General features: G+C 36.8%; 2 protein-coding genes across 6 annotated transcripts; one reads left to right on the plus strand and one right to left on the minus strand.

Annotated features, from left to right (window-relative positions):
- Positions 1-660: 660 nt before the first annotated feature.
- Positions 661-9456, minus strand: LOC145570136 (OVARIAN TUMOR DOMAIN-containing deubiquitinating enzyme 6-like). Of its 5 annotated transcripts, none has more exons than XM_081629142.1 (10): positions 9208-9456; positions 8061-8827; positions 6974-7135; positions 6427-6504; positions 5376-5454; positions 5133-5278; positions 2348-2413; positions 2087-2261; positions 1209-1414; positions 661-1024 (listed from the first exon to the last, which is right to left on the minus strand). In XM_081629142.1, exons 2-9 carry the CDS (start codon positions 8634-8636, stop codon positions 1209-1211), a joined length of 1488 nt encoding a protein of 495 aa, XP_081485268.1. In that variant the 5' UTR covers positions 8637-8827; positions 9208-9456; the 3' UTR covers positions 661-1024. The 5 variants fall into 5 exon arrangements, with proteins under 5 accessions (XP_081485268.1, XP_081485267.1, XP_081485270.1 ...); XM_081629141.1 differs by having other exon boundaries at positions 1188-1414; XM_081629144.1 differs by having other exon boundaries at positions 661-1414; positions 8061-8779.
- Positions 9457-11828: 2372 nt separating this feature from the next.
- Positions 11829-12648, plus strand: LOC145571751 (protein S40-7-like). The gene has a single exon (XM_081630783.1). The coding sequence runs from the start codon at positions 11829-11831 to the stop codon at positions 12471-12473; it is 645 nt and encodes a 214-aa protein (XP_081486909.1). The 3' UTR covers positions 12474-12648.
- Positions 12649-12898: the final 250 nt, after the last annotated feature.

A 12898-nucleotide genomic window follows, 5' to 3' on the forward strand; every position in this document is an offset into this window, starting at 1 on the left:
GAATATCTTTTATATACTTTATGTAGTACTTTATAATTTTACTGTCAAAAATATTTAACAACCGTGTATTTACTCGGAATTTTAACCTAGTATGTAATACTTTGTGAATTGACTTAATGAATTGTGACTTGGAATTATTGCTTTGTATAAGTAAACCGCTAATGTAAGTACTTTGCGCATTGACTTAATGAATTGTGACTTGGCATTATTGCTTTGTATAATTAACCCGCTAATGTAAGGCTCGTTCGAGGTCATTTTAAGTTTTTGGTTTTCGATTTAAAAATAAAAATAAAAACTGATTTTAGTTTGGGTTTTTAATTTTTCCTAAACCAAAATAAAACACTTAAAAAAAAATAAAAAAAAACTCTCATACTTCGTATTAAAAAAAATTGTGAAAGGACTTCAAAGTTGAGTGACCTAATGCCTTCAGATCGTTAGAAGTATCTTAGTTATCTTATCAAGGATGCTCCCTACAGCATGAGCAGACGCAGAAAGAAAACTTAGCAACAATTCCAGTAGAAAGGGATAATCAAGTGAAATACTCAAATACTCCATAGGAATTTATGGCTAGCTTGTGAGACCTTCCATGGACAAATAGAGCGCACTTTTTGTACAAAGTTGTAGCTCTTGAATAGTTATTTAATATCAAAAGGAGTATAATACGGAGTAATAGCTTAAAAATAACATAATCTAAAATGTACAAATGCCATATTTTTCCATAGTCATTTGAACCAAAACTGTCCAAATTTAATTACTAGAACTAGAATTGAACCATAGTCATTTGAAAATTTTTGGTACCTTAAATTTAATTACCCAGATAATGGTTTAGTAATGCAGGTACCCCAGTACAATCTTACTACAAATACAGCCTTAGACCAAGACTTCAAAGTTCAAACCAATTATCAGTTGCTCCAACCTACTGAACACCCGTCTACTTATCTGCTTTCAACTTTGAATTATCTTCTTCAACACTAAGCATCACTTGATGTGGCTTGAAATGGTGTTTCTCTTACCAACCAATGTTCTGTGATTTTGTCAAATAGTGCAAACATAGAGAATCAAGACAATATGGATCACAATAGTATTTAATTAATCTAACTTTGGAAATGAATACAATAATTGCACATCAACTTGGGGAAAAAGGATGGATTAAGACAAATAAGTCAAACACAAATTAATTCACATACACAAATGATATAGGCACTAACTCATTCGGTAGCCTTCCCTTTGCGCCTGTTGCTACTGCTGGTCTCTAATAAATAACAGACCATAGAATCAACATCATCTCCAAATATACTGTAGGCTTCAATGACCTGCAGGTAGCCAAATCCCATTGACAGAACAACCTGCATGCTGCTGCTCAGCATTGTATCAGGCGAACCACTTTCTTTTTCATTCTCACCATCAGGCGGCCCTGTTTCCATTGTTTAGATACTATTAGCCAACAATCACCGATAAAAGAGATGCACTACATTTTAAGATTAAAACAATCCTCGTGAGCATCATAAAATGCCAGGAAGAGAGAAATCATAAATGCCAATGAGAAATGCACAGCATGCTGAGATTGCTGACATTACAAAAATTTTAACACAATTCAATGTTAATCATCTCATAAAACCAAACTAACAAAATTCATACTAAAATGCAGGGAGCAGCTAGGGTCACTACCATGTACTAAGCAGTAAGCACTAAGCCTGTGTGTATATAGGGAAAGATTCGACAACAAGGTAGCAAAAAGTTTGGCTATGGAAGTTATCGAGCAGAGTTTTTGCTGTTGAAAACCAATTCTATCAATCCCTCCCATGGCAGTGCATTTAATGACTATTAAGACAAATGGAGAACCTCAGCTAACTATGTTTTTGTAATGCCAACTAGTCGGTAATTGATGGAGGCTTTTGGACATAAAGGGATCAAAATGTTTGAAAATTGTTACTGCAAAAAGCTAACATAACATTCTCAAAGAAGGCAGCAGCTCCACTGTAGTGACGATACCCAGTTTCAAATTGCATAAACCAACACGATAGTTGCAAAATGCAATATATATATATATGATAACCAGAAGGCCAAGACAGGGACAATGGCTTACTGGCTCCGGAGGATGATGGTTCAGCACTAGATGTTGAGGATTCTCTTTGAACGACATGTTGCTTTGATTTGTTACCAGCTAGATATTCGGCTCGAGAAGCTTCCATTACCATTCGCTCAATTTCCTTTTCTGTGAGCTCAAGATCGGAGTAAAATCGTCCTTCAGCCAACAGTGCCTGTACAGTAAGATGAATATATCAGATTTTTATGCAGTTTACCAGAAAGAGCAAAATGTTTATGAAAATGATAGTAGGATACAAACATTGTCCAACTGCTGGTCTTGCTGAGCTTTTATGGCAGCTTTTACCTGATCCTTGTCCACATTTCTCTGAAAGAGAGAGAAGATATATTACATCCACAAGATCATAATTATAATTATTTAGCTTTGGCAAACTTGCATTTCAACATCAACAACTATGAAGTTGGGGAGAAAATATAAGAATAAAAGATCCATTCTACAAATACTTTCTAGCTTAAACACATTCAGCATTATAAGTTAACATAATAGTAATAATACACAATCTAAGTCCAATGACAATGTCTTTGGTAATGAAGATTTATCCTCAAATACGTGTGTTTTATACAATCCCATTATGACTCAACTTAATTGAGACTAAATAGGCTGTGAACAGATTGTGGCCATGGCAACTTAATTGAGACTAAAAAAAGCGTGTGCCAGTCAAAAAATACTTGCACCGTCCCTACAAGATTATCCCATATACCAAAAAATTAAGACCCTAAAAGATTACCCCATACGGGCATACTTTACTAATATCCCACTTGCAATCCTATTTGTTCTCTCTATCTCTCTCCTCATCAATTTGTGCACAAAATTTGCTTTGCTTCTTAAAAAAATGAATATGTGGTTTGGAGCAATCTTTTGTGAAGGGAAAGAGAGGGGAAGGAAAAAGATGAAAGGGAGGGGAGAAGAGGGAGAAGGTGACATTCCAATTTCCTTCCAAATCTCTCCAACAATGGAGGGATTTAGTTTATTAAAAGGGGAAGGAAAATGGATCCTTCCATTTACCTCTTTCCTCCACTCCTTGCATTAGATATCCAAACAAAGGATGATGCATCCCTTCTTTTCTCTTTTCTTCCTTTCCCTCCCTTTCTCTCTATCCAAACAAAGTGTTAGGAACGAAGGGAGTACTACACTAGCAAACTTTGATGCTCAGACTTGCAGCTCCTGAAGTACCATATTGACATGAACTGACCAGGGTACATGCATAGGACATAGGTCTGACTTGAATTAAAACAAATCGGAGGCTTCTCTTCTAGAAACAGACATAGTAAAAAAAAACAAAGCATAGCTCAATTACTCTTCCACAACATACAATAGGTTCTTCCCACTGCCTCAATGTCATTCCAGTAAGGTAGTACGAAAGTAGAACCCGCATGGCTACTGACCAATACACTCTCTCCCTCATGATAGGTCTACAGTAAAGTGGGAAGCTGGAAATTGCTTATAACTATTTTTAATCTTTTACTTTACCCATACAACTTTTACTTCTAACTTCTTTTGAATGTTTTTAATCAGAAATTTTTATTCTAGCAAACTATTCCTATCTCTCATAGAAAAAATGAAGTCTGAAAAAGTAGATTAGAAATTTCAGATATAATAATACTATGCTCAATCCATTCCTCAAAGTTCTTCCCACGATCAGGATGAGCCACGGTTTTAAAAAACGGTATTAGTTGTGATTGCAGGAACGGTCATGATGTCATGGTAAAAGAAAGATGCATTGATCACGAATCGTGTCGTGGCTGTCATGCGAATTTGATTTCAAAGTTTTTTCAGGATTCTATACTAGTTTTAAGCTATCAGAATAGTGCAATGAACCACTCAGTCACACCACCTGTCCGTACTACACCTCCTATCCGTTACACTTACCATCGGAGACAAGGGGAACAAGGGGGGGCAGGACAAAATCTGCAGCAGGGAGACACCACCAACCCACAAGAGTTACAAGCTCTACCTTGAGCTACTGCAGTCTCTGTTCCTTGGCTTATTACCTTGCTTGTGTCAGGTGCTTTTAGTAAGAGGACAAGGAGTAGTAAATGTAGCAATTAAGGGTCATTGTCATGACTTGTGAGTGCAAAGTAGTATAAGTAGTAGTAATCTTAGAAGGAGAAATCATCCAGAAATTTATATATGAGAACCTTTGGAGACAAATGACCTAAAGTCATTCACTTGTTAACCTTTTGGTTATTTATCTTTCAATCAATCCACTTTCCTCTTCCATTATTCGAACTTGTCTCCTTGGTTAGTTGTTCTTAGAGTGCAGATCGTTGCAAATAGGTAGACTATTTGATTTTTAAAACTACTATTGGGGAGACATGGGGAATCTTTCACTATATCTATGAATAACAAGTAACTTTTGAGTGAAACATGGGGCATAATGTTCAATGTGGGGTAAATCGGGGTTTAACATTTGATTCAGGTTTTTACAAACATTGTACTAAACAAGACGATTTTGGTTCAGACAATGGGAAACCTTTCATGATATAGCCCAGCTGAAACGATGTGGCCATACTTTTGCACCATGGTTCAGGACATTCCTTAAAGCTCTTCCCACTATTTTTTACTCCGTATTTGGTAAATAATTTTTCCCTTTCTACCCTCTGTCCCACTTGTTGGACCTGCCCAATTTCAAACTATCTCAAAGCCACATTCTCATTGCTACGTTTTTTTTTTTAAACAAAGCCTCACCTTTACACTCTATCTCCTCATTTCCTAAGAATTTGTATCTATATTAAGTGGGAAGAAACATTAAGAAACAAAACGAGTACATTTAATTACTATTTATGTTGGAACTAATGTTTCCCTAAGTCCATATCTAATTTCAGGTACTTCTTAATATTCCATGGCCAACTCTTGAATCCATACCAAAGTATGCCTGAATGGCTAAATTTGAGCATCATAGCTAGAAAGAAAATAGACAGCTTCCAACCAAATAGAAATTATGGTACTTAAATTTAATACAAGTCCCTTATCAATCAAGATTAACAGATGAAAAGATTTAACACACATTTAAATGAGCACTTACCCCCCGGAGACAGCTAAATCCAAGCCCTGCGCCAACACTCAATCGGCGGGGATCCACGAGTGAATTATAGTGATTGCCATTATGATAACTTAGCCGAATGGGAGGCACATCAGTGTCATAATTTCCATGAAATATGTTAATAGGCTCTGCATTAGATAGGTAGAGACATTGACATGATTAAAACCATGAGACAATCCAAGGTCACATCACAGAATCAAACACGTGATCAATAATGGAACTGACCTGTGCTATAAGAATATATATGTATGGGTCGATTATACATCTCAGATAAGGCCTGAATTTCCGCATTGTTTCCATAAACCTGCCACCAAGAAGATAATAGAGAAAAGAAAACATCATCTATGGCAGACGAATAGGATACTTCATGCTAAAAAAGAGGGGGGGGGGGGGGGGGGTAAATTCCATAAGACTAGTTCTGCACACATGAGAACTCCTTTCTTCCCATAATTAGTATACATGTCAAGACTGTCTTCCATTACATAACTACCAGGAGCCAATCATATCAAACACAATTCACTGCAAAAGAGAAAAGGGGGCTTTGGTTTTTTTTAAATATCCCATACTGATTTGGATTTTGGAATACATTAAGTGACTACCAGGAGCCATTTGGTGTACTTTTTTTTATATACAAAAAAAAAAAAAAAAAAAAAAAAAAAAAAAAAAAACACATACAGGTTTGGAATATCAAACTCATAAATATGAAGCCCACCCTCAACCCCCAAGGTAAGTGGGAGGTGGATTTCTTCCATCCTCACCCCTGAAATCATAATATAATCAACAAATTATAAAAATTAAAAAAAAAAGCCTCTTTAAGCACTGGCAGAGTGGCATCGTATTGTCACTGCAACCTGACCCACCACTGCTGCCCTTCCCCACCATGCAACAACATCAACCAGCAAAAAACAAAAAGAACAAAAATAAACCATGTCACCACCTCAGCAACCACCAACAAAAAAGAAGGATCTCAAGTTATTCAAATCTCTTCAACATTCTTCAGATCAAATGGCCAAATCAGCCCAAATGTTTCAATTGTACAACTTTAGTTAGCTAAATAACAGAGTAACAGCCATAGGCCAGGAGAAGATATATGAGATATGACAGTGTGACGAGACCAGAAGAGGTGGTGGTCAATTAGCAGACTTGATTATAATATTTTCTGTAATAAAAGTGGCATGTCTGGAAAGTGAGAGGGGGGGAGGGAAGGTAAGACGAAAGCCAAAAATGAATTGTGGAGGAGCACATGTAAGTGGAGATGTAGAGTTATGGTGCACACCTTGTCTTTTCGCTTTCTCTTACAATAGGATGTAAAGCCTTCTATAATAAACTGTGAAAAATGATCTTCCTCGCGCTCCTGCATACATGAGATAAAGGGATGTGGTGAATGAGAAGAAAACAGAATATCCATAACCACTGAAATGCAACTGTGAGAGCTGCATGGGCAACACAGCAGCAGAAGCAGAGATAGACGTGATTGGTGCAAGCTGCTGTCCCCCCCCCCCCCCAATAACATCAAAAAAAATGACAAGCAATAGAAAAATAGTTGTATATATCAAAAAAATTACAAAAAATAAATAGTAAATATACATAATCGACTTGCCCCCCTCGAAACAAATTTACAGTTCAGCCTTCTATTTCACCATCCACCTTGTTGACTTATGAAAAATGGAAAAACAATAGATAAAAGAGAGTTGACTGAAGCAACTGCTTCAACATTCACAAGACTTCATGATCTGAACACATGAGCAATTCTAATGCAGCTATTCTCCAGCAAGCAAGGAAAATTTTTCACCAAAAAACATAAAATGCATAAAGCCCCCTACCATATAATCTATACACATCTGCCTGGTCAAATCATATGCCTCTGAATCCCCATAGACCTGATCTGCAACAGCTCTAAATAAACAATTACCATCCTCCAGCATTCTTTTAACTTCCAAACCTTTAGCTCGTCTAATATCAATCTCAAACTGTCGCTCTCTCTCCTGTAATGGAGATAAGATAAGAAATATGAGACCCAAAAATAGTTCCCAAGTCTTCAATGGCAACTTGAAATGTGACAAATTGAGCATCATAAGCAATCCAAGGATAACAAGAGCTCTCTGTTAAGCCATTCTAGAACACTGTCATAGGCACTGATAACATCGTACAGGTACCATCTGCACACTATGAACACTACCAAAACATAAAAGAAACTGTCTGACAATAACTGTGTTGTTCTACAAGGAAACCACCAAAAGTACAAACATCAGATTCAAGCAGTATATGAGCACTTAAGAAAATCATGGGATAACACTATCCTCACATGTCACTACAGCCAATATCAGGCAGGTATCAAATGAATAATTTGAGGTTCTTGTTTTCAAGAAATACAATTTAAATTATTAACTTATATTAAATGCAAAATCTAGAATGGCATATGCCATTCTCTTGTAAAAAGTATATAAATTGAATCATTCTAGTAAACATTCTAGAATGGCCATTGGATCCCAATCAAATGTTCCAAAATCCTTCTCATGATTCTCACATCGGTTTTCCCTCTACATGATCCTAAGTCTATATACATATAGTCACAAGGCTTTTTTTTTTTTTTTTTTTTTTTTTTTTTTGGTAAAGCACAAGGCAAAAATTTAAAACTTTGAAGCTGCCTTTTCATTTAAAATTCTAATACAAATAATTATTAAACAACTGCAAGACTTAGCATGTCATATTCCCCTAGACCAAGACGTGGTATTCAAATATTTCATGTTTTGATCCAAATTGATAAGTCATGAGAGACAACTTTGTGTTTTATGACATGTTTACCACCAAATGTAATCACGTTTCCATTTAAATAAAAACAAAGGATAATTTTTGAAGTGTACAAGCATGTTGCTTAGAGAATGAAGAAAAGGATACAAAAGAACTTACAAGGTTGTAAAACGAGGATCCAAAGGTAGGAGTTTGCTCATCGGCACTATTGTAGCCCTCAGTTTCACAATGTGATCTTGGCGAGGATGGTCTTGATGCAGATGGGGTAGTCCTAGGAGGAGCTGGCCATGCAGAAGGTCTTCTAGAAGGTCCAATCCGAGGAGAATCTGAAGTGCCTGACACAAATCTCCTGAAAACAGAGTTTGAACCAGAAGGTATTGGAGGCGGAATAGGAGGAGGAGGGGGTTGTGAGCTCTGAGTTTGCATTCCAGTTTGAAGAGTATCAGCAGGGAAATCATCATTCTCGTAAGCATCCTGGTTGGCGACATCTAGGCCACTAAAGCCTCTCGTCAAATCCACTTGATTTTCATCGTTGCCAGTAATCACATTATCGGCAGCATCATCCCCCACACTCCTAGTCTGATCAAAGCTTTCATCAGTAACTTGTTCCTCAGGCAAATCATTGACAATAACTTGTTCCTCGGGAACAGCCACGACATGAATGGGAGCAGTCTGAGATGAAGAGCGGGTCTGGTTGGAAGAAGAACTCCCACGCTGAACCAAAATCCTGGTCATGACTGGGTTGGTATTGTAAAATCAATAATCAAAGATTGACTGCGAGTTTGTCACGAGTCCTAACTTTAGGACAGAATGATGTGGTCCAGCCCGGTTCCTTAGCCTTCTTGTGTTTATCAGAGTAAATCGATTTCTGCATTCCCCTGAGAATTCTCATGAGACCCAGGCCTCCAATTTTATTTAATCCCCTCCTATTATCAAACACACCAAACACCCTTCAAACAATAAACACCATCTACTATTCTCAACTTCAATCAATCAATCAATCAATCAATTTTCCCAGCAATCCAAATCATATTATGAACAAATGTTATTATTCATCTACTATTCTCAACTTCAATTAATCAATCAATCAATTTTCCCAGAAATCCAAATCAAATTACAAACAGATGTTAATAATAATAATAATAGTAGTAGTAACCCTAATCTGTAACCAAATAATCATGTTCCATAAGAATCTTTATACTCAAAGATCGATTCTTGCCCCGTTTCCCAAACCCTAATTTGACTTTCCTTGAAAATTAAAAATCAATAGAAATCAACAAAGAGAAGAGAGAGAAAGTGAACTGACCTGACTTCGGAAAGATGTGCACAACAACAGGAGAAGTGGAGATGTAAGAAAGAGGAGAGAGAAAGTAAGGTTTCAGGGTTGAAACTGTAGTTGAGTTGAGAAAACTGGATTTTAGAGGAAAAGGAGAGAAGGAGAATTTGTTTGGAATGGTTGATAGAATCGTAGTTGAGAATTGAGAGATGCAAAAATGGATAGTAATAATTGGTAAACCAGAACCAGAGGTTTTAATCGTGCGGAAGAGAGGTGGAACAGCCACGTGACGTTGGACTTTTTTGGAACAACTTCTACTTGCGACGCCTCTCTTCCCGGTGCTTCCACACGTGGTTGTGGACCTACTTTTTTTTTTTTTTTTTTTGAGTTACAAGTCTACAACATACAACTACTTGAGCTACACTTTACTCTTTTACTCCGTATTTGTTTATTTAGCCTTGAAAAAAACGAGTACAAAGTAAAATTTAACAAAACCTCACTTTTTTTTTTCTTTTTTTTGAGGGAAAACAAAACCCCACTTTGATAGATAGGCATTGAAATAAAGTTCCATAATATAACTTTTATAATAATTTTTATTTATATTTAATTATATAAAAATAAAGTCAAATTAGTATGAGATATATCGGCATGTGTGCATAGGTTGACAATGTTAATTATTCTGGAACAGATAGAGTATCTTTTATAACCAAAGTTTTTAAATTTTGATTCATTTATTTACAACGGTACAAGAAATATGGATAGAAAGAGTAGTAAAATAAAATTTATTTTTATAAAAAAATTACTAAATACAAAGTATAGAGTTAGGGCCTGTTTACATTTACTGAACTGAACTGAACTGATTAGAGCTGAACTAAACTGAAGTGAGCTGAAATGAATATTTTATGAGAGAAAAAAATTAAGAACTAAACTGATTACAGTTAAACTGAACTGAATTGATTAGAGCTAAACTGAAATTAAGTGAACTGAAATTAAGTTGAAGTGAACATGCCCTTAATTAAAACACTTAGGGATCGTTTGGTTCAGACGAGGTAAATGGAATGGAATCAAGAAAGGGATTAAGGAGGAAAGGAAATGATACCCTATGATGTAGTATGCTGTTTGGGTTACATAAGTACGTAATAAGTTACATATCTTCCACCAACTTCTGAAAAAAAAACTTCTAGTCTTCTCCCTCATATTAATGGAGTACCATCCACACCTCCAGCCTTGATCCCTTCCCTGTTGTCACCGCTACCTTCACGTCGCCGCCTCTCTGAGGCCCCATAACTGACATTTTCTCTCTCATCTTATTCTGGTACCTCCACCATGAAATATACTTGTAAAATTAAAGGTTTTTAAGGTCAAATTCACCCTTAAAAACTCTAGATTTGAAGTTTTTACCATCTAAAGTCATATTTGATGATATAACATGGTAATTTTTTCACTTATAAATTTTTTAATTTTAAAATTAGTAGTAATTGGAAGGTTGTATGTGGTTTTTTTTTCCGGTGGTGGTGGGGCTTCGGGGTGGTTGTGGTGGTTTTGATTAATGGTTGTGGTTGTATCATGGTAGTTTCAAAGTGGTTTCATGGAGCGTTGGAGTTTTAGGGGCGTTTGAAGGTGGGGTCGTCGGTGGGGACAGTTGTGGCAGTGGGAGGTTTCTGGTAGACCAATTCAGGTGGTGGTGTATGTTTTAATGGTGGTCAAAGTTGGTTATGGTTGTTGGGTGTAGAGGATTTTGGGGTAATGGATGATTCCCTTAGGGGGGCTGGGGAATCATGATGGAAGAAAATTGGCTAATCAGAGGGGAAAGAGAATGATTAAATTAGACAAACAAACAACATTAAAGGGAATCATAACTGTTGATTCCCGTTCCATTTCTTGAAACCCCCCAACCAAACGCCCCCTTACTTTTTTATGTGGCCATCTCTCATGGGAGTTACTAACTTGTCGTTATAGGGGTTATTTCGATAGTTTTATAAAGGTTCTTTTGTTGGGTTTTAGGGGTTACTTATTTACTAATATAGGGGGTAGTTGTAATTGTTGCATGGGCTACTTTGTTATTTAAGGGTTACCAAATAACCATATCAATAAGTTAGTTGTCAATATAAGAGGGATCACTATGTCATGTGTGCTATCTATCATACTATATGTCATCACCTTCTCTCACCACATTGAAGTGTACTTCCTCCATCCCAGAATAACTGACAAATTAAACCTTTTTTTATTATTTATATACGTAACTTTGACTATAGTTTTTTATTAACACAATATGTTATTAGATAGATATTGATATAAAGTTCCATTATATAACTTTTTTTTATTAAATTATTTTCATTAATATTTACTTATGTAAATATAAGGTCAAACCTAACTATCGTATATGCATGCAAAATTTGACCATATCAATTATTTTGGGACAAAAAGAGTACTAATTACTCATGTAATAATGATTTAGAGTATCGACCAAGCCAATAATTAGTTATATTAGGAAAAACTCAAATAAAATAAAGGAAAAACAAAATCATAAAATAATTCCAACAATTATTTACATCTTCGATAAATTTTGAAAAAATAAAAAAATTTGCCACCAACACCAAGCATTCGGTTGGCCATAGATTCAGCCGGCGCAAAACCTCTTTGTGACAGTGATGGACTCCCGGCACCGACGACGGTCATCCTCTGACCGATTCATGAGCACCTTTAAAATAATCCCTCCTTCTTCAACCGATGCCGGCGATGAGCTCAGCGAAGACGACGTCTTCTTCACCGGCGCCAATTTCCAAAACCCTCCTTCCACCTCCTCAACACCACCTCCTCTTCACCATCGCTTCCATCACAAATCATACAATCCAGAGTCCTTCGGAATCCTTGCCGCATTGCCGGAATCCGGCGACGAAATCCGACCTGTCTTGAACCATAAGCCGTTGATCTCTCCGCCTCAACCACCGTCATCTTCGAGGATGATTCCGACGCTTCCGAGGCCTTCCATTGACCGGCAGATCTTCTCTTTGCCGGAAAAGTACCATCAGTCGGCTCCGATGAATGTGCCGATGAGACCGCTGCCGAAGAATTCGCGGCGTCAGAAACGTTTCGAGGATGTTGACGATGGAGTTGTTGCTGCTGATGATGATGATGGAGAGATGTTGCCTCCTCACGAGATTGTTGCCCGTCAACTTTCAAAGTCTCCGGTGCTTTCTTCTTCTGTGCTTGAAGGTGCTGGGAGGACGTTGAAGGGTAGGGATCTGCGTCAGGTTCGAAACGCAGTGTTTCGGCAAACAGGTTTTATTGACTGATTTTTGTTGTATTATGTAGTAAGTAGGTTCCTCTTTCTTTTCTGTTTTTACCAAATTGTGCAACTTTCTTTGTGTTCTAGGCAATTCGTTCCTTTTATTGGTTGATTCGATTCTGCGAGCTTTAATTGTGCTGAATCGGTGCCAAAGTTGTCAAGATTCACGTTATTTTTTGTGAATCTTCTTTCACTTCACTTTTCAATTAGATTTTGGCTATTATGCTCAATATTTGAATTAATGATAACTCATCAATGCTTGTGATGGTGTATTCTGAATCATCAATACCGCCATACCGGAACTATATTGAAGCCACAATGTCTTAGTATAAGTATAAAGTGTTCGCTAATGGGTGAAGTAGCATATGATCATCAATAGTTTTTTCACTCAAGGGTTGGCATCAGCAAATAGCTTCAGTAGATCAAGTAGTT

Source organism: Chenopodium album, chromosome 12, assembly GCF_948465745.1.
Source record: "Chenopodium album chromosome 12, dcCheAlbu1.1, whole genome shotgun sequence".
Classification (NCBI taxonomy): Eukaryota; Viridiplantae; Streptophyta; class Magnoliopsida; order Caryophyllales; family Amaranthaceae; genus Chenopodium; species Chenopodium album.

Excerpts from the sequence above, each read along its gene's own strand:
- LOC145570136 (XM_081629144.1), bottom strand. The coding sequence starts at position 8,636 with ATGACCAGGATTTTGGTTCAGCGTGGGAGTTCTTCTTCCAACCAGACC. Across the intron at positions 7,136-8,060 it reads GATCCTCGTTTTACAACCTT|GAGAGAGAGCGACAGTTTGA; the intron begins GTAAGTTCTTTT and ends TCTCCATTACAG. Across the intron at positions 6,505-6,973 it reads AGATGTGTATAGATTATATG|GAGCGCGAGGAAGATCATTT; the intron begins GTAGGGGGCTTT and ends TCATGTATGCAG.
- LOC145571751 (XM_081630783.1), top strand. The coding sequence starts at position 11,829 with ATGGACTCCCGGCACCGACGACGGTCATCCTCTGACCGATTCATGAGC.